The sequence below is a fragment of the Vicugna pacos genome, chromosome 32 (genome assembly GCF_048564905.1).
Source record: "Vicugna pacos chromosome 32, VicPac4, whole genome shotgun sequence".
NCBI classification, from domain to species: Eukaryota; Metazoa; Chordata; class Mammalia; order Artiodactyla; family Camelidae; genus Vicugna; species Vicugna pacos.
The window spans coordinates 13,085,472-13,105,973 of record NC_133018.1 but is presented as its reverse complement, the minus strand read 5'-3'; the positions used below and the strand labels follow the sequence as shown (position 1 = coordinate 13,105,973).

Sequence of the window (20,502 nt, the reverse complement as noted above, 5' to 3'; positions counted from 1 at the left end):
AAAACAACTTCTTGACAAAAGTTACTGACTTAGTGGTGGTGGGAGGTTGGAGAGGGGGAAGATGAGTAAAGATTAAATGCAAGGGACACATGGACTCTTTGATACAGAATTATATTGTGAATCAGTTTTACTGTCAGTTTTGAATACATAGTTATAGTTTATAGTTACATGAAGAATTCAGCTCCATTTGTGTTGAAACAACTTTGAAGTTTAGTTCCTTTTAACTTAAGATTAAAAAAAATTTAAAATACAAATGTATGTAAAGGAACAAAGATACAGGATCTGCTCTTCACTGGTTTAAAGTTCCCAAGTTTTAAAGTGTGTGTAAAAAGCAGAAGACCAAACTATGTTATGGAATTATTACAGAAGCAAAGCTTTTCTGTGTACTGCACGTTAAATAACATGAATAAATTGCTAATAACTTTCTATCAGTTTTACTAGCAGGTTATTTTGGCTTTCATAATGAAGCACTATGGTACTGCATACTGTTTCCCTGATTAAAAAGGATTTAAACTGTAGCTTCTGAATGGGAAGAAATTGTGGACATTCATTGAAAGAAATTATTTCAATTGTACAAACTTATTTTTTAAACTCTTACCTGAGTTCTAAATATAATTTATGAATTAAATAAGGAATAATAATATAGAAAATAGCTTGATATTTAGGGACTTTATAGTAAATGTTTAGGTAGAAAGTGGTTCAACAGGAAGTGATGATTATCTGTTTGCTGTTTTTTTGGTGTTTAATTTAAAGAACTATGTCAAAATGAAAAGAAATGAAAATTTCCCCCCTTAAAATCAGAGATTGACATACATTCTTCAGTGGGAGAAATCTTACAACATGAGGTGTACTGTAAATATTTATTTTAGCAAATTTGCTTATCTGTATGGAAGCCTGTTTTTAGTGTTCATTAAGTGGAAAGAACAGTCAAAACTATAGTAACTTTCTTGTCTTTTTCCAGGCGGAACTCACGGGAATCAAATGGCGTAGGTACAATTTTGGAGGGCATGGGGACTGTGGACCCATAATTTCAGCCCCAGCCCAAGATGATCCAATCCTGTTAAGTTTTATCCGCTGTCTGCAAGCCAACTTGCTGTGTGTATGGCGTCGTGATGTCAAACCAGATTGCAAAGAGTTATGGATATTCTGGTGGGGAGACGAACCCAACCTAGTGGGTGTAATACATCATGAACTGCAGGGTAAGTTTTTTCTTTTTTGTTTTTAACTTATTTGCATTGTATACTTTTTGAATAATGATAAATTCTGAAGAGATTAAGACCTGCTGAGAAGAAAAATCCAAGTGTTTAATGGGTGTGTGTCAAAAGGAATATCCTCATTCTCACCCCTCTTCTTCCCACCCCTGTTTTTTCCAAATTCTCTTGTCTTTTCCCAGTCATGCTTGAAATCGGAACCTTGTGAGCCACTCTTACTCAAGGAAAAGCATAATGTCCTCCTGGGTGTTTGGGTTGGAATTGAGGCTAAAATCCACTGTTACAAAATGATAGTGAAATGTGAGTCAGTGAAATGAATTTTTTTTTTTCTTGGACTGTGACTGTTTTGGTTTATTGGCAGTTGAATTCCAGTGGAAAATTATGAAGTGTTAATAGAAACTTAATGCAAGCCTTGTTGGACATAATTATAAGATGACATCGGATAGTATTTTGAAGAAACATTAATATAAAGGATCTTCTCTGATTTTGACATAGCAAGTTTTTTTGTGCTTTGTTCCTGCTTTTTATGTAATTAGGTGATTCCTGGAAATATTTGCTCCAGTGTTGCCTATTTTTAAATTTCATATTATGTCTGATATCTGGAAACTTTGAATTAATGTAAGGTTCATTATTCTGAGCTGCTTTTTGTATTTACCACAGATTAATAACCAGAGGCAATTTTTTATAAATATTCTTTGAATTTCTAGTAAAAAAATTTTCACCTCTTCACCTAAACGTTTTCCATCTAAAGAATTTTTCTAAATCAGGACTAATTCTGATCTTTAGTTAGGGTAGGGCATTAACTCTTTTTGACTTAGTCTCCTAGAGCCAGCTTTTATTGTGTCTAAATTACTCTATATTTTGTTAATTTGTGGTTGAAAGATTTCAGATAGTGTTTGAAATATTTTGTTAGTTGATATGCTTAATTTTTTTTAAAGGAAGGAGTTAAACTAACTAATGTATTTAGTTGAGGGTCTATTCTAAAATGTCTAAATATGCCTAAAGGATTTCTTGCCAGTTTCTGCTTAACACCTTCCTAGCTTTTCTTTGCAGCCATTTTTTAAATCTGTGATATCTCCTGCCACAGCAGCCAGAGGGCAGTAAACCACAGTGGACTAATTGAGCTGTTTACTTTATGTTCCATTTGTTCAACTCAAACCTTTCTCCCATAGTTTTTAGAGTATTTGGTTTATAAGTATAAGAACCTGTTCTGGGTAAGATTGCTTACTTAGCTGGCTAATTAGCAAAATCTCAGAATTATACACATCTCAAAGCTCACTTCATGTAGTTGGTGAACTCAGGTAAAATTAGTTTTAAACATCTGATTTCTGTATCAGAATTTAAAAAGTAAAACACCTTGTAGAAGATACTTATAATATTTATATTTGTCCATGTAAGTACCAAAACATATTTTTTTGTTCTTTTAAAATTTTTTACACATGTAGTAGAGAAATATGGCATTTTTGTTTGCTTTAGTTTCTTCTTCATTTTACATGATTGTTTCTGACTCTTAATCTCCTATTTCTCTACTCCATATAGATCCCTTGTGTTTTAACTTTTTGGTCTGGTCTTAATTTGTTGGCAGCATAAATCATCATTTTATAATGATGATGAAATCAAACCCGACTGTTATTTAGGCTTATTTAGTTGATGTATGGAGTAAAGTTATTTATCCATACCAACAAAGCACATGATCAGTGTTCCTAGAAATAATTTAAGTTGTTTTGTTATTTTTTATGGACCTTGTTACTGAGTTAACAAAAAGATGTAGGCTATTTAGATTTTTTATGGTTCCTTTAGATTGCATATGCAGACTCATTTGTATATTGTGTTTTTGTGGTAGAGAATTAAACAAAGGTTAACTTCTTTTAAATTGTTTTAATAAATACAGAAATACTACATTTTACTAAAGCAAAGTTTTAATATTTTGTGTTTGTAATGTATAAATGGAAGTGGTATCATGCTGTTTTGTAACTTAGTCTTTTTCACTTAACAATGTCTTGTGAATGTTTTTGCACAAGAATGATTACTTTTTAATTTTCTTTCCTATTGAGTCTGGAAATGGTATAAACTGTTTATTCTTTTGCATGCCACCAGGGAAATATTACAGTGAGGCGACAATCATAACTTTGTTAAGTACCTCTACCCTTTTTAATATGTTGAATTTATGAAAGTTATTAGATCGAAGCACATGAAGTGTCCATTTCTGTAGATCAAAGTGATTGAAAGGGGTAATTTTTTTGTTTCATGCTAATATAGGAAAACATTTGAAACTTAATTAGAAACATGAGTGGCATAAAGACAACTTTGTTTCCAGTGAGGGAGAATATGACAGGTAGAGTAATCATGAAAAAAGGATACAAAGGGAATATTTTAATTGGTAGTATTACAAATTCAGGATATTTTGGAATCTGTTTCATTCTCTAGTATATGTAAGAGTCATTTCATTTTGGCTAAAATGAACTTTAGTGGAAACTTTTTAACATTAAGCACAGTGGTACCATTCATTATATTATAGGGACATCTTTCTCTTCCTTAAAATGCTTTTTAGTTGTTATTAGACTTTTCCCTTTGTCTTTACAGTGTACCCCAAATAGCATACTACTGAGAAACCTCACAAAGCACCATCTTATATTTAAATGTATTAAGTAATCCCTATAGAAAGAGAATAATTCTATAGGATACACAGTTTTAAATTAAACTTTTGTTTAAATGCTTAAAATTACTATGAAATAGTCTGCTAGAAGACTAAGACATATTTCTAACCTGTTCCTGTCACTTGGATAAGCACTTTTGGGCTCATGTTTGGGGAATTGCTGTTTATATTGTATGGCATAGTGGTTCAGAAATTAGGCCTGGGTTTGAATTCCCTGTTTGATCACTTGCTAGCTGTGTCTCATTGGTCAAGTTATTTAACTTTCTTGTGCCTCAGTTTCCTCTCTCTTCAGTTGGGTTGTAAGTAAAAAAAAAGTACTTAGAACATCACAGAGAATAGGGTATAAGACAAGTTCACAGATAATGTATAATGCAGAGAACAGTAAGTATTTAAGAGAAATATTGTAGATGGACTGCTTTTCAAATGGGCAGACATTCAGTTCCAGGACTAATGCATAAATAAGTGTTCTATAAACTTATAACAAGAACACTGTGAGCCCTAGTGAGAAACCTTGGTTTCTGGTTCATTTATTTAGCCTTTATTAGGCAAGAGTTGTGATCAGTCTGGATATGTAAAAGGAGTCCTTATCCTTGAGGAGCTTATAGTCTTACCAGCAAGGTAGCTAAGTGAGTCTGTAATTATGATAACAGTGGAGTACTCTGCAAATGATTAAGTTGGGGATCTTGCAGAACTGTCAGATTCAACCTCAGGGAGCAAAGAATAGGAAGATAGTGGTAAAGCCCCAAGTTGGTGAGACTTGAGGTGAGTCATAGAGGATAAATATGTTATCTGGGTTGGGATGGAACTTGTACTAGTCAGAGGAAGAAGTAGCCTCTAAAAGGGCCTGCGGACAGTGAATAAATTGTGGGAAAGACAGAGAGTAGGGTACGAATAAGTGAGATAGTTGGGAAAGATTGAAAGACTGGAAACGTGGGTAGTAGTGTGGATACACTGAAGCAAGGGTGAGGAATCTGGACTTAATCTGATAGGTTTTGAGGAATAGTTGTAGGTTCTAATCAGGAAAGAGATATAATTAGAAAGATTATACACAAGATGAATATGCACAGGAAGACCATAAAACTGTAATATATTGTTTTATTCTGAATTGAGCTATGAAGTTAAACATGCTGTTTAGTTTAGGATACAGAGTTATTTAAATTAAAAAAATCAGTGATTATTACTGAACTTTATATTGATAGTCTTTGCCGATTTAATACCTTTGCTCTTTTTGTTTGACTGAATTCTTTCCCACATTTTCAGTTTGAATTTTAGAGATTAATATAGGATGCTAAATTGACTTCTTCTTATCTACCAAACAAAGTCATTTTCTAAACATAATCTTCTGGCCATTTCATTGCCTATTAGTCAGAAATAGGAAAGACATGCAATCCTGAAACCCCAAAATGGTACAAAGAACAAGTACAGACTTCAAGGGATTGGAGATGGCTTGACCCAAAACATTGAGTCCCTGATCCAGTAGAAGTATCAGATATAGTTTAGTAGTATATGTGCTTAATAATGTTTGTAGAATGAATGAACAAATGGAATCTATATTTTATAATTCTGACATAGTTTGTACTCTTATAAGGTTGACTTATAATAAATAGGCTTCAAATTTTAAGTGATTTGATAATGTGAGATTGAAATCTAGTTAAAATAGGCATTATTTCTATTTTTAATTCTCAAAGAGGTATAAATATCCATTTTTTGATATATGTTCTATAAAGAAATTTAACTGTAAATATACACTGTCTGCAATTTTCAAATTTATCTTATCTATGTTGTCCCCTTTCCTTTTGCTTATTACAGATAGACATGTAAATTATAATGGGAATACCTTTGCCCACCTCTAAAAAGTGATTGTCCCAACATCAGTATTAGAAATCTTAGGAATTGGCTTTACTGTCAATATAGGGGCAGATTGGCAGTTGTTACCTTTTGTTGTTGTATTTAGTTATAAGTATTGCTTTTTTCCATTTTTTATCGTGCTGCTACTTATGCCAGGAGGTGTGGGCCATTGCAAAAGCAGCATTAGATTTTAGAGAGCTAGGAAAAATGGATTCGGTTTTGTGACATTTACCAGTGTAAGATAAATTAAGACACTCTACTACTATTGTTTATGCCACTGAGCTGATTGCAGCCTTTGAAAGAAGTGGGAATTTTGTAGGAATGGAGAAAGACTGAAAGAAGAGAATGGAGAGCCAATTTGCTATTATTATGATCTGCATATATAATCTCAAATGATGGGATTGATGTAACCTTTGTTTAGATACCTCCAAGGAGGAGCTTAATCCCCCCCAACTTTTTGTTTTGAAAAATATTTACAGATATAAACACACACACACGCACGCACACACACACACACACACATATATATACATATACCTTTTTTTTCTGGCTAAACTCTCTTAAGGTAATTTGTAGACTTCATGAATCTTTACCCTTAAATACTCTAGCATGTATCTCCTATAAGAATGTGGGACTTAAAAAACCATTATATAATCATCATACTCAAGAAATTTAACATTATTATAATTAAATTATCTCGTATTTGATCTATGTCCACATTTCAGCTTTCCCAATATGAAAGGCCTTTTATAGCCCCCTTGTCCAATCTAGGATTCAGTCAAGGATCACATGTTGCATTTAGATGTCTTATCATTTTAGTCTCCTAGTTTAGAATATTACCCAACTTGTCTTTTTTTGTGTGTGAGGGGGTGCCCTTCAATGATTCTGATGTTATTTGAAGGGAGCAGGTCATTTGTCCTGTGAAATGTACTATATTCTAAATTTGTTTCCTCATGGTTAGGTTCAGATTAAACATTTTTGGCAAGAATATTGACTAGGTGATGGGTACTTTTTGTAGCATCACACTGGAGGCACATCATGTAATTTTCTCCCAATATTCATCTGACTAAGTTTGATTGCTTGGTTAGGGTACTGTCAGATTTCTCCGGTGTAAAAATACTCCTTTACTTTTGTAACTATTAATTAAGTAAATTTGGGACAAAGCTTTGAAACTGTGTGATGATTCTTTTCTCCAAAAACTTTAGCTTGAGGAAAAACTTAACTTTGATCCTATTTAAAAACAACAGAAAACTTCTTGAATCATCTGCTTTTACACAAGCAGTTAAAAGATCAGATGAAGACTGTTCTTAAGTCCTGGGAAAGGTGGAGGGGGTGGGCAGAGGAGAGGAGAAGGGAAGAAAAGCATTCAACACCTAGCAAAGGCAAATTATGATGATAAAGCCAGACTCTGAAAATTAATAGCCACTTACTGCTTAGCATACTAAAAAGAGAAATGTCGACATTGAATTATCTAAAAATCATAGACAGTTAAGTATGCATGAACATATTACTGTGTATATGTATCATATAGTCTGACTTTTCAGTTGATTTTTGGTGATTCTGATTATCTTTGACTAAATCAATTTTAATTAACATTATAAATAGATTTATTCTCAATTGAAATAAAAAAGAATTGCTTTCTGTGAAAGTAATGGCCCTTTTATATATAAAACTAGCAGGAATGAAATTATCTTAAGGTAAATGTCATTAGTTTCAAAATTTCTTCTGGAGAGAAAATCTGATCCCTGACTTTCTACCCTTTTTTTATATCCTTTTTTTCATTATTGATGGTCAATTTATGATTCATTAAAATTAATCTGTGACTAAATTGAAATACAATTTTTACATTGTTTGCATTTACTTATTTTACAAGTATAAAAATCTGATGATTTTGAAAACAGATGATTTGTAGTATTTTATGTATCAACACTTATATGGAGATTTTATTACATGGGGTTAATAATTCTTGAGATTGTTAACACCATGCACCTGAAAAGTAAACTTTAACTTTCATATTTGCTATTATTTTGTGGATAATAATAGAAAAATACATTTGTGTTTCAAGAGAACCACAGACTTTTAGGGAAAAAAATGTACCCAGTGCTAAATGGTAGATCTAAGTATTTATAAAGTAATATTCCATGTTTTTGCTGAAATCTAAATTACTCAAATCTTGATATAAAGTTTGTGATTTTTAAAATAATTATGTATGTTATGTTCTATTTTCCTGTGTTCAGTTTTGAAAGAATTAGTTTGCTAATGCTATAAAATAGTAATAGTTTTCATTGTCTGATGCTTATTCAAATAGTGTTTAATAACTGAAATATTAGATTTAATAGAAAATTAGAGATTTTATCCTTAAAAGGGAAAATACTTATTAAGACTTCGGTAAGCAATAAATTTGCATTGTAAAATTATGGAAAGATCATAATGACTTCAGGATTTTTTCATATGAAGGATAAGAAAAGATCTAATTGATTAGATGGAATTATTAAGCTATATGTGCTTGAAATTGAGAGAATAAGCTAAAGTCTAACTTTTGAAAGTAAATAATAAATTGATGTGTTACCACAGGCAACTTACTGAACCATGTAATTAGTTTTTTTCTATGAAAAATGAGACATTTGTATTGAGATTGTAGTGAAATAGCATGTAAAAGGGCATATGTTTAATGATATGAAAATTAAACAATTGGTAAAAAATTATAATCTAAAGATTATTGCTTTAGGGAAAAGTTAAATCTAATCATTTGGGGGTTGGAGATTAATGTTTTGGTAAGTATAGGCATTATGGTCTAATATTTGCATCGATATAAAGTCACCTACCTACTACTCTAAAGTAAACCTGAGTGAAAAACCCCTAGTAATGAGATATTAAAGTCACCACCACAAGTAGTGTTGAAAACTAGCCTAAAAGTAGGTAAACTGTTATTTAATGTAACAGCTTTGGGGGGGGGCTTGATATTAGGTTAGTAATGAGTATATTCCCAAATCTTGTTCTTTAATAGAAAACTTGAAGATTTGATAAGATTGTATAAAGGTTTCTTTGCCCAGTAAAACAAATTCTTTGCTTTCTCTTGTGTAGAGAGATTGATCTAAGAATCTGAATGTGGTAAATTGGAGAAAAAGTTAATGTATTAGTTGAATTTAAAGACCTAATCAATGGGGGAGGATATAGCTCAAGTGATAGAGCACATGCTTAGCATACCCAAGGTCCTGGGTTTAGTCCCCAGGACCTCCTCTAAAAATAAATGAATAAATAAACCTAATCACCCCCCACTCAAATAAAGTATAAAGGCCTAATTAATTAAAGAAAAATTATGTATTTGAATCTTGATTGTGGTGATTTCATAGATGTATACATCTATCAAAATTTGTCAAATTATACATTTGAAATATGTGTAGTTTATTGTACAGAAATTATACTACAGTAAAGTTTTAAAAAAACAAAAATTGAATACTGTAGAGATAAAAATTTACATATATAGAGAACAATACCTATACCATTTGCTATAAAATTTACAAGCAAATTCTTTGCTGGCATATTCAGATAGCATCAGGTCAGTCTTAACTATTTGGAATATTTTATATAAGCGATGAAATAAAATGTCTAAAATGAAACTGAAGGGTTTTTTTGTTTGTTTTTTTTGTTTGTTTGTTTTGTTTTTTTTTAAGGGAAAAAGAAAGTGGTAGTGAATCTTGCTGGGTTATCATTGAGAGGATGCAGTGAGTGTCTTCTCCCATTTATGTAGTTGAGATCAGCACACCCAAAGGAAGACTGAAGCTTTGAAAAAGTCCATGACTTACTAATGTCACTAGTTGTAGTGGAACTCAAACCCGTTTCTTGTACCTTTTAAAATTAAAACCGTTGTTGACTGCAAAGCTGTAGATAACATGAATCTACGTGATTGTGCCATATAAAATGAATCAATCAAATTTACCATACCATTTAAAATAAAACCTATGTAACTTAGAATTCTATTTATATCTAATCAAATCCATTTCCTGAATTTACAGAAAGAACACTGGCTTGCATAATTCTGGACAAAAGTCTTTTTTTTTTTTTTCAATTTTAAATGTTTTCTATGATACTTGGCAAATGTTAATTCCAGTAATGTCAGCTCCTACATTTAGTCCAGATCCTCTAAACTGAGTGCACACCAAATTGATAAAAGTGAAGTAAAAATAAAATAAATAAAAATAGTTTGGGAGTCATAGAAATGTGACATGAATACAACACCTCTGAATATTTAGACTTGATAGGAGATTAGCATTTGCTTTTATAGTCTTACTGAGGTAACTGAAAAGCTAGAATTACCTATCTGTTCTTATTAGAGGTCTTTTTCCCCCCCTCCTTTTTTTTTTATCATAGGACCAGATCTTGAAAAATCAGAAATATAAAAGAACAGGGTGACTGTTATGTGAAGCAGGAGATGGTTGCATAGACTACCATTTATTTAAGTTACATGGTTTCTGGACCTGTTGATATTATACTAGACTAAACCAATTTATAGGTATCTTAACTTTTGTGAATAGTCGCTTGGAAAAGTGTTTACAAATGTTTCTGTTTTGTTTTGTTTCGTGATGCTTGAACAAATGGTAAACAGAACTTGGTGTAGATGTACTCAGCCATAAGCCTTACTGGGAGCTGAAATTTTTTATTCTGTATAAAAAATATTTTAATGGCAGAAATAACACATAAATATGCTTCTTCTCCCTCCTCCCAAAAGATCCCAAAGGTTTAGAAATAATTTAAACACTAGAGAATTATGAAATTGGATTCTGTTGCTTTAAATATCTCATGCCTAAGCTGTCCTGATGCTACCTGAAGAGTTTGTCATTGAATATCATTATTACTAGTAAGTGTTGGATAATTTTCTTTATCACTCCATCTTTGTAAATATTTTTGAATAATTTCCCATATAAACCCAACATTGATAAAATGCACTCTTTGTATAATTGGGTCTTGTTTTGATCCTGGCTCTTTGATATTGTGATTTGGCAGTGAGTTCGACAGAATAAGCATTATCCTCTTGAGGCCCATCTAGGATTGAACTAAAGGGCTTCTGCAGTATCCACATGATCATACAATTAGTTTTTTGGTTTTTTTTTTTGGTGCTGTGATAGTGTAACTGAATATGAGCTGGTTGCCAGGGTGTTGTGATAGAGTAATACCCTGTGCTTTGCAGTTAGTCATGCAACAAAACTGGCTTGATTTCAAAAAATTTAAGAATAAGATAAAAATTGAATAAAGATAAGTGTCTTATAATAAAAAAGATTGTGTGTTTACAGTGGTAAAGTGAAGGATGGAGCATTCACAAATCTGTCACTAGAAGTCTCTTTCTCTTATTAATATAATGTCATATGCAAAATACATTCCATTTAAAAAATTACTTTTATTTATGGCTTTGCTAGCCTTGGGGGGCATAAGGCTTATTGCTAATCTTTTGAAGACTTTCTCTCTGCCATCAGTAGGAAATAAGTAAATATTTGTGGAGTGACTGCCTGAATAAGGAGTGTCAACTTCGTCAAGATGAGGTCTCTTTATTAAGATTTTTTTTCCACTGATAATCTCGGGCTTGTTTAAATGTAAGCAGTTTTGATATTTGCTGTTTATAAGAGGGCATGTTACTCATAATTGGAATATAGTCTAAAAGAAAAATTTAGATATATCAGTTCAGTTTCAGGCAATATATTTTTTATTTTAAAAGTAGCCTGCTAGATACTAACAGTGAAAATGATGCCTGCCTTGGCATCCTTGGACAAATTACATAGAACTCTAATGTTTATGGAGGAAATAACATTTGTTGACAATGACTCATTATTATGGAAAAATGTATCATGCCATTTATTAGTTTCATGAAGAGTGTAACAAGGAGTGACTCTTGATTTGAGTAGCAAATCTGGGGCTGGGACAAGTATCCCCACTGCTGCAGTCAAAGTTTCATTAACCAGAACTCAGTCATCGCCCTCAAACATACTGAAATGCACACTTCTCCCCTTTAACCCATTCTCAGTAAGCAGAAACCATTTTATAAAAAAGATGAGATGACTTAAATATAGCATTATCAGCAATAAGTCCCAGAATGCACAGATGTCAGTTTGACAGGCAGTATGGTTGGGGCAGTGAGCTAGAAGATACTCAGGGGGCAAAAACATTTTCACAGGATGTCCTGGAGTCAATACTGATTCAGCTCAGTTGCCCGCATATTTAAATTTATCATGTTTGTAGCAGCAATAAAATAATGTATGAGAGGGTGTTTTAAAAGCATTCTTTGAGCTTTATAAAGTATTACAAATGTTTAATGATCTTTTATATTTAGTATTACCACCGTGTATTTATTCAGCAGATATTTATTGAGCCTACGTTGTTTTAGATGCTGTATAGATACTGAAATGAATTAGAAACATACTCTGTTTTTCAGAAACTGACCATCTAATAGGGGGGAGATAGCATAAATTTCAAACAGCATTATTACACATGTCCTGAGAGATGAACACAGTATTATTGGAGTTATTTGGAAGGACTCAGAGCTTTGAGGAAGAGTTGATTCTTGAGCTGAGCCTTAAAGAATGGGTAGAATTTGGGTATTTGGATATATGACCATGTCAGGGTACGAACGTTTCAAGAAACTGCATGTGTAAAGATAGACAGAGTGGGAAAGTTTGGAGTATTAGGGAAGAGTTGAAGATGAGAAGTTGATTGAAACGGCTTATTTGTGCCTGATGGTGATGGAGCTTAAACACTAGGCTAAGGAATTCGGGCTTAATAGATGGTTGGGGGTTTTGAGAGTTTTAGGTAGGATAAGATGAGAAGTTCGCTGTACTATAAACTGTACTGGGGGCAGGACCTGCATCCGACTTTGCTCATCATTGTAATTGCAGGACCAGCATAATTCCTGGCATGTATTTGTTGGATAAATTAATTAGTAAATGAGTGAATATAAGAGAAGTGAATATAAAGATTGTCAGTCTAGCATCATTGCACACTATTCCAAAGTCCTGCTATTCTGGATCATATAGGAAAACATGCTGTTATAGAAGACTGTTTTAAGTAAAGTGCATGACCACATCTGAAAGACTTTCTTGATGTATTGATTTCTTTTTAACTGCATGTGAAAAAGACAGTGATATAATTTTCTTCATGTTTTTGGGTAACTGCCTATTTTTTAGTTTTTATTTACTTTGTATTCTGTAGTTTAATTTAAAAAGTTCTATTAAACTTAATTGAATTATTTTCCATAAGTTATTTTTATTAGAGTTGTAGATAGCAGGTAGTTTAGGCAGTTGGCAAAAAGCTTGTGTTCTAATTGTCGTGTAGAACAGGGGCTATGAAAGAGAACTACTTACGAGGGTAAAGTGCTTGATGATACTTCTGTGTCAGCAGTCTTGTTAACTTTTTAAATATAACATGGATTGAATGACCTTGGCTGTCCTACATATATTATAAATTGCTAGCCCAACACTAGAGTTCATATTTGCTGTGTAGAAATGGTTAGCCAATATTGCTTGACTGAAGCTCTCACTGGAAACTACATGTTTCACTATAGAATCAAATTGATTGAAAGCTTTCATTGAGCTTTCTCACCCTGAAATCTTGAAGTAATTGCTAATCTCTTTAAATATCATGTCTATAGACTACATGATAAAATGAGTTAGTATGTGATTTAGGCAAACATTTACAATGAAATCCTTGATAGATTTTTTTTTTAGTGTCAGTATACATCTTTTGTTCTTTTGTTATAAAGATAGTCATTTGGTTCCATCTACATTCTAAATATTTAAGATAGCAAGTTAGTACTTTGTAAGTTCTATAATTATAAAACGGCATTTTTCAAAGACTTTTAACAAAGTTGATCTGTCCCCTCCAAAGATGCTTGCAAAACACACTCCCGCACATACCCGCAATTACTTGAATTTCCTGTATTGGTTGAAATTTCATTTGGCAGCACATGGAATGTAGCCATGTCTCCTAGAGGATGCTTGAAGAATCCTTCCATCATCAGTGAATCACACCTTGACTAGGAAACATCTATCGTTCTCTTTTTCCATTTGTAACCTTAGCTCAGCTGGCATTCAGCAGAAGTATAGGTCATGGATTGTGGATTACTCCCTTCTGTTCACTATCACATATCCAAAATACAACTGGTCAGGAAGAAATTTACCATTCTTTTGTTACCATTTACCTTTGGAAAGGTAGAGACCATAAGTATGGTAAGTAACTAAAAATAAGAGTGTTCATACTATGCCTCTACCTGTGATGTGTCATTAGACACAAGTCATTTACATTTGCTTCGACTTTTATTCTTGCCTATAATATGGGGATTACAGCTTTATTTGATGATACAATATGAAGTGAATATGAAAAGTTCATAGATATAAATGTTACATAAATGCATTTCGTGGTCATACTTTTCCTTTAATAAACTCCACTGTCAAAATGTTTAAATCTTTATGAGCTTATTTTTACAATTGTAACTGACTATACTTCAATAAAAAAAAATACAATTCATAGTTTTGGTCAGAATTTCTACTGTAGATAAAATTTGAATTCGTTTTCACCTGGCATTGTCAGTATTATCTTAGTTAAATTATATGTAGCCATTTGATTTTTTTAGAAAGTGGTCTCTTATAACTGACTATTGTTTTGGCTTTGGCAGTACAAGGATGACTGATAATATCCATGCCTGTGCTGAAGGGATTTTAGAACAAAAAATTAAAATTGTGTCCTTTATTGTTTTAAGTAGGGATTGTGGTCTAATCCTTGAAAATTACGGTAAGTGTATGGTTAATAATCAACTGACCAGAGTACTTTGGACTTTTTATTGACTATTGCATGTAGAGCATTATCAAGAATATTTGATTAATGAGGATTATTGTAAGTACACGTTGCATGCCATAATAAGCCTATTTCTCTTTCCACGTTTAATTTTTTATTTGCAGAATAGTTTTAATTTAGGCTTACTGTTCCTAATTTTACAGTAGTAATAAACTAAGAATGGATGATGGTTTGCAATAGTTACATGTTGGAACTAGACACCAGACAATAATCAGATATTATAGTTCACTTATGTGGTAGGCATCATGCTGGGTGCTTGAACTGGAAAATAGTTCTGGGCTTATTTTTTTCTTTCTGAATCTTAAGTCATTTACAGGGAGAAATTTAAGATTCTCTGATTTGTTTTTGCACCTTGTTTTTTGATTATTAAATTCATCTTTATTTACTATATAGAACAGATTTAGTAACGAAATAAATAAGTAGCAGTCTTTATCATCTTGAGACTGTTTATTAGTTGAACACTAGAGAGACTGCAGACTAAAGCCACTGACTTTTTAGTTCAGTAGTTAATTAGTTGAGATGCTTTATTTAAATAGCAGAACTCACAGCTTTTCCTAGCTTTTTTAGTTTTCCTAAGGTTTAAGTATTGTGCCTAAAAGTTTACCTGGTATCTTACTTGGTTGATTAATACTCAGATATATGGACTATAAAATTTAACCTCTGCCAGTCTAGATATATCAAAGCAAAAAACCCTTTCATTGTTTATACCCTCCTTTAAAACTGAGTCTATGTATTTAGATGGCCTGCTGAAAGAAGTGGGGAGTATGGATGTCAGCTGTATAAATAATGAGTTCATAGTTTGCTCTTGGAAATCTCTGAGTGGAAGAAAATAGAGTTTGGGAAAAACATTCACTGGAATGATAATTCAGATTATTGGTTCATGGAGATTTTAAATGATCCTCTGATTATTGAATATTTATTTTGTGAAAAAAATTCATCAGTTATAATAGCACTAACAAGCTAGGGTAATTGATATATTACAGTTTTAGCCTATAAAGGTGGCTTTACAGATATTTTTACTATTTCACATGAAGAGATGTTTGACGGCTGAACTTAATTTGAGAAGAGATTTCTGGAGTTCATTCTTTAGGCATTAAAATGTTGAATACTTTTTGAAGAAGAACTGTGGTTCAATTTTGGTGTTAACATTTTAGCCTCAAAATTATTTTGCCTTGGAAGTGATGTAAATTTGAAATTACAGAAATTTAATTTACAATGCAGTCGATGAAAGTTTGGTTTGGTGGTGGTGGTTGGTTATCCAGGGATTTTAATTTGGGTCACATTATGAATATAAAAAAATGAATCAATCTCCATATTTATACATCTTTTTGTAAAGAAGTCCTAAAGATAATTTAAAGATTCATAAAATAAATGAGTTGGTGTAGAAATCTGTATTTTCTTCTGAAATAAATTTATTTCATCATTTTTATATTTGTAATAGTGATCTGTCTTAAGTTTTTTCCCTAGTTTGTCATAATACTGGAACACTGGTAAAAATAGACATCTGCCTTTATCCTTAACAGTTTGTTAGATTTTTTTTATAAATGTGACAGAAATGTGTATTACACTAATGACATAAATATAATTTAAATTTAATTCTTTATATTTATGAGTAGATACCTTTATTTCATTTTCCTTGATCATATATTTTTAAAATTAAATATAAATTAAAAGATAAGTTATATATAGGAAGGAAAAAATTTTAATCCTATCTCTTTATTATTAATATTCTATTTCCAAAATATTTTGAACTGACTAAAATGATGTATGGACTTGACCATTATACTTTAAATATCCATTGACACTTTCAGTCTAATCAGTAATCCTAAAGGTATACATTTGTTTAGATCCTTTAGAAATTATGTATATATCAAATTCATTTGTGTTCCTTTTATAATTGAAAAAGTCTTTAAGGGTATCCTTTGTGAGCTTTTGGATTTCTCAAAAGAGTGAAGAAAATATAAATTACCAATGAATTCTAAATGTAGTCAGTTCTTTGGAAAAATCAGCGTTAAAGTATTTTACTGCTAGTCTAAGTGCTTTGTAAAATGCTAATAAGTACTCTGTTAAATCACAGAATTTGTCTTGGGTTATTTGGAAAAGAAATTTGATACCAGAGAGTCTTTCACAACTTCATTATTATTTTCTCAAAAGTGTAGTCTTAATGTCATAAAAAAATGCTGGTGTGTTAAGTATGAAACTTTTCTGAAGGCTGAATTTCTGGAAAATGCCAAAAAGTACACAGAGTACTGAACTGTGAATTCCAGAGTTAGATTAAAGGCATGTTGTGTATAAAAAGTATGTTTTTGTTGTAAATGTTGGCTAGTGAACATAATTATAATTGTTGGCATTACAGGATTTGCTTTCAAATGCCTGTTGTTTTGAACAGAGTAAAAACTGATCCTCACTTTGTTATATTTGGGGGCAGTGGCTAATAATTACCTAATGTATTAAATAATAGATTTAAAGAGAGTTTTTTACTTATAGAGCTAGATTAAAGTTAAGATTAAAGGTGCTAGCTATTAAGAAAATTGGAAAAAATTAAAACCCCATCTTTTATTCTGTGTTTGGCTTTAAAAAAGTATTATTTGAGGTAAATTTGATCACTGATTGCCCCTGGGTTAAAATAAAATTCAGTACCTCCTAAAATAACCTGGCAAAGGTTTAGTTAGAAAAAGGCTGATTAGGTAATTATCTTATCAAATCTCTTTATATTATTTTTCATGTTTGTAGGCAGAGGGAAGTATAGAAATCACTTCAACAAGCATTTATTGAATGTTAGGCGCTATGTTGTGTGCTAGAAACAACATAGTTATTGCCTTCCAGGAGCTTGAAATATATAATTAGTTACATTTTTTCAGAAATTTAATTAATGAAAACCTGAATTTAGAAAATTGTATTTTTATGTAGTTCTCAGGAGCCTGTGAGGTTTTAGTGAATTTTCTTTGTCCTGGTGTGTCTTTTTCTTTATTTAGTCTTCAGGTATTATGGTACTTTGAACATGGGCTAGATAATGTTCTAGGTATTTGACATTTGCTGGTAAATTGGACAACTCAGTTCTTGATGTCTCAGATTTATTCTTTAGTAGGACGGTTAGATAAGTACACAATACAGTGTGGTAAATGCTCTGATAGGGATAGTACTTTTAACTCTTTTCATGATTTTTCCTCCTCCAAGTTCTTGTTCCTGCTGTGATAGTAGGCATTTGTTTTTTTCTGTTTAAAATGTTTAGCCAGTTAAGGTTTTTTTCAGTTTTGCCTTTTGTAAGATGCCATTACCTGGGGATGATAGAATGATGAGCTAGACATGATTTTTGGTTTTTTATTTTTTGTGGGGGGAGGATGATAGGACTTTACTAGTCTTACGTTTGAAACTGAAGGGGCATATAGTTATGATTCAAGACAGCTAAATTTGCAGGTCCAAAATATAAAATTAAAAAAAAAATTGCTTAGGTTTTTATATTCTCCTGCATCCCAAGTTTGCTTTTTCATGTTGTGTACTTATTGCAAGAGACAGATGCTTTTAAAAACTCAACTTCTCTCACCAGGCTCTTGCTTCTTTCCTACATAGGTTGTTACTTTCATCTAGGTGGATAGGCACCCAAGCGATCTCTTAGTCATGCTTGTGTATTGTGCTGTCTTTCTTGGGCAGTGATAACCTTCAGAAGGTGAGAACAGTCATTTCAACCTAATTGAGTGAAGGTCTCCAGTTAATTTTCTATAAAGCTAAAGGTTAAGACTTCCCAAGTTATCAGTTTTGTCAAAAAATTAAAGCATTCTTCGAGTGGAAGACAAGTGGATGTTGCCCAAAGTTTTTTGTCTTTAGTATCAACTTTGCTGTTATATATTATTTGATTCGTTTTTATTTATTACACATACCAGATCTCCTTGCTAGTTAGATACATTTTTGTTGAGTATTTTCAGTGTCACATCAAACATAGTAATAGCACGTTAGTGTTGCTACAGTTACTGACTCTCAAACCACCAAATTTCTCCTGACCGGCTGTACCTCTTAAATTGAATAGGATGTTTGTTGAGTATGGCACACAGGAGGATGGATTCAGTACTCGGTATGGCTGCCTGCTTCTTACATTGGCCTGTAAAGTGACCTTTCATATTTTCCCCCAGTATTTACCTCACTAGTCAGTACATGTTTAAACTAAACATGGTGTTCTGCAGCCTTTGCCACGGTTTTCACTTTTTCCAACTGATTTAAGACCTTTTCATAGCTTTTTCCAGAAGCATCTCTGTCCCCTTCTTTCCTGAGCCAAATGTTGATTCTTAAAGGTGCTTAGGTGATAATAAGAGTGATGGTGATAGAATTTCAGCTTGCGTGTTGAGAAGGGTGTGATAAAGAGAAGAGGAAGAAGTAAGTTTGGAAAGGTAGCTCAAATCAGATCATGGGGGACCTTGAAAGGTGGTTTAAGGCATTCCCACCACTCAGTAGACCATAAGCAGGGATTCGTCAGAGTCTTGAGCAGTTAGAAGGATTTCTCTGGGCTGCAATATGTTAAATAAATTGGAGCAAGAGAGTTGTTGGTAAGAAGAGTATCAGGAATCTGTTCTATCTTTCTGGGTGAAATATGAGAGCCTTTAAATAGCTGTTTTGTATATTTTTAATCACATCGGTTTTTTGAATCTTTAATATTGAATTTATGTGCAAGTTTTAATTCATTAATAAAATTAATCAACCTGAAGTATAGGGAAAGAGGCTGGATCCACATTTTATCTATTAAGCATACATCAGACAATTAGTCTTTCCTAAATACTGTGTTAGGCATTGTGGATCTAAAAGTAAGAAAGTTATGATCCCAGCACTTTTTGGTTTTTGTATTTTAATGGGATCGAGAAGCTGAATTAAAGCTAACTCCCATGTTTCAGGGCTTATTGGTTATGTGGTGGAGGAGGCGACTGGATAGGGGGAGTGGTTGAGGCTGGAAAGATAGGTAGATGAGTATCAGATTGTGTAAGACTTCCTCGACTTTATCCTTTAGACAGTGGACAAAGCCTTTGAAAGTTATATGGAATACGAGGTGGTCTCAGGTTCTCTAAGACTGCTGAGAAAAATAGCTTGTAAATACGCATTTGTCACTTCTGGAAGAAAGATATTAGGGAATGTTCACTTAAAGGAGGTATTGATTATCATTTACACAACTTCATTTGTGGGTAAAAAAGAACAAGGATCATACTATAATATGCTAGATTATTGAGCATAACTAAGGCAAAAACGAAGTGTTTTTAACTGCTCCCTTCACCTGAACAACCTTTTTATCAAAACATTTAAAGAATTAACCTATTATTAGTTCAGTTTGTATATATGTATTTATAATGATATCCTTTGAAATTTTTATGTAGATTTTGATAATTTGTAAATTGAGAGTGCTCCAAAAACATAGGATACATTATTTGATAGCCGTTGTATGAGAACAGATTGGGTGTTGGCATACGTTCTCAAATAAGGTAGCTTAAATTTACTTTTATCAGTCCAATAAATGCATACATCTATGGGGCAGCAAAGACTATTATGTATGAGGATCTTTTTTAGTGATAAAGCAGTACAGAGCTAACCAAATGTACTCTTTGGCCACTTTATAGAAGTTACAGTGAGTTAGACAGGAGGTTTTTAGGTATGGTGTGGACTGGGCTATTTGTTTACTTTTGAACATGTTGAATGAAGTGCTTTTGAGCCAGCCATTCTTCCTCATTCCTATCTAGGTTGTTTGAAGGAGACCAAAAGAAGCTGTTACTGAAAATCATATTTTCCTTAGACATTGCTGGTACCTAAATAGGGGGAAATTTTACTGTTACTTATATTACATCTAAATTTGAGATGAATATAAATATAGTATTGACATTTTGATTCTGTATTAGTTTAGTTTTTAGTTAGTATTTTGAAAATGTTTGATCCAGCACCATACCTTTGACATAGGTGTTGCAAAAGTTAGCTTGT

The 20,502-nt window shown here is 32.4% G+C and overlaps 1 protein-coding gene across 2 annotated transcripts in view; it reads left to right on the top strand.

Annotated features, from left to right (window-relative positions):
• MED13L (mediator complex subunit 13L) overlaps nt 1–20,502 on the top strand; it is a 252,919-nt gene that overhangs the window by 32,331 nt on the left and 200,086 nt on the right. For both annotated transcript variants that reach the window (XM_072953229.1, XM_072953230.1), the window contains exon 2: nt 962–1,199. In XM_072953229.1, coding sequence (XP_072809330.1) covers nt 962–1,199 — 238 coding nt within the window. The remainder of the gene's footprint in view (nt 1–961; nt 1,200–20,502) is intronic.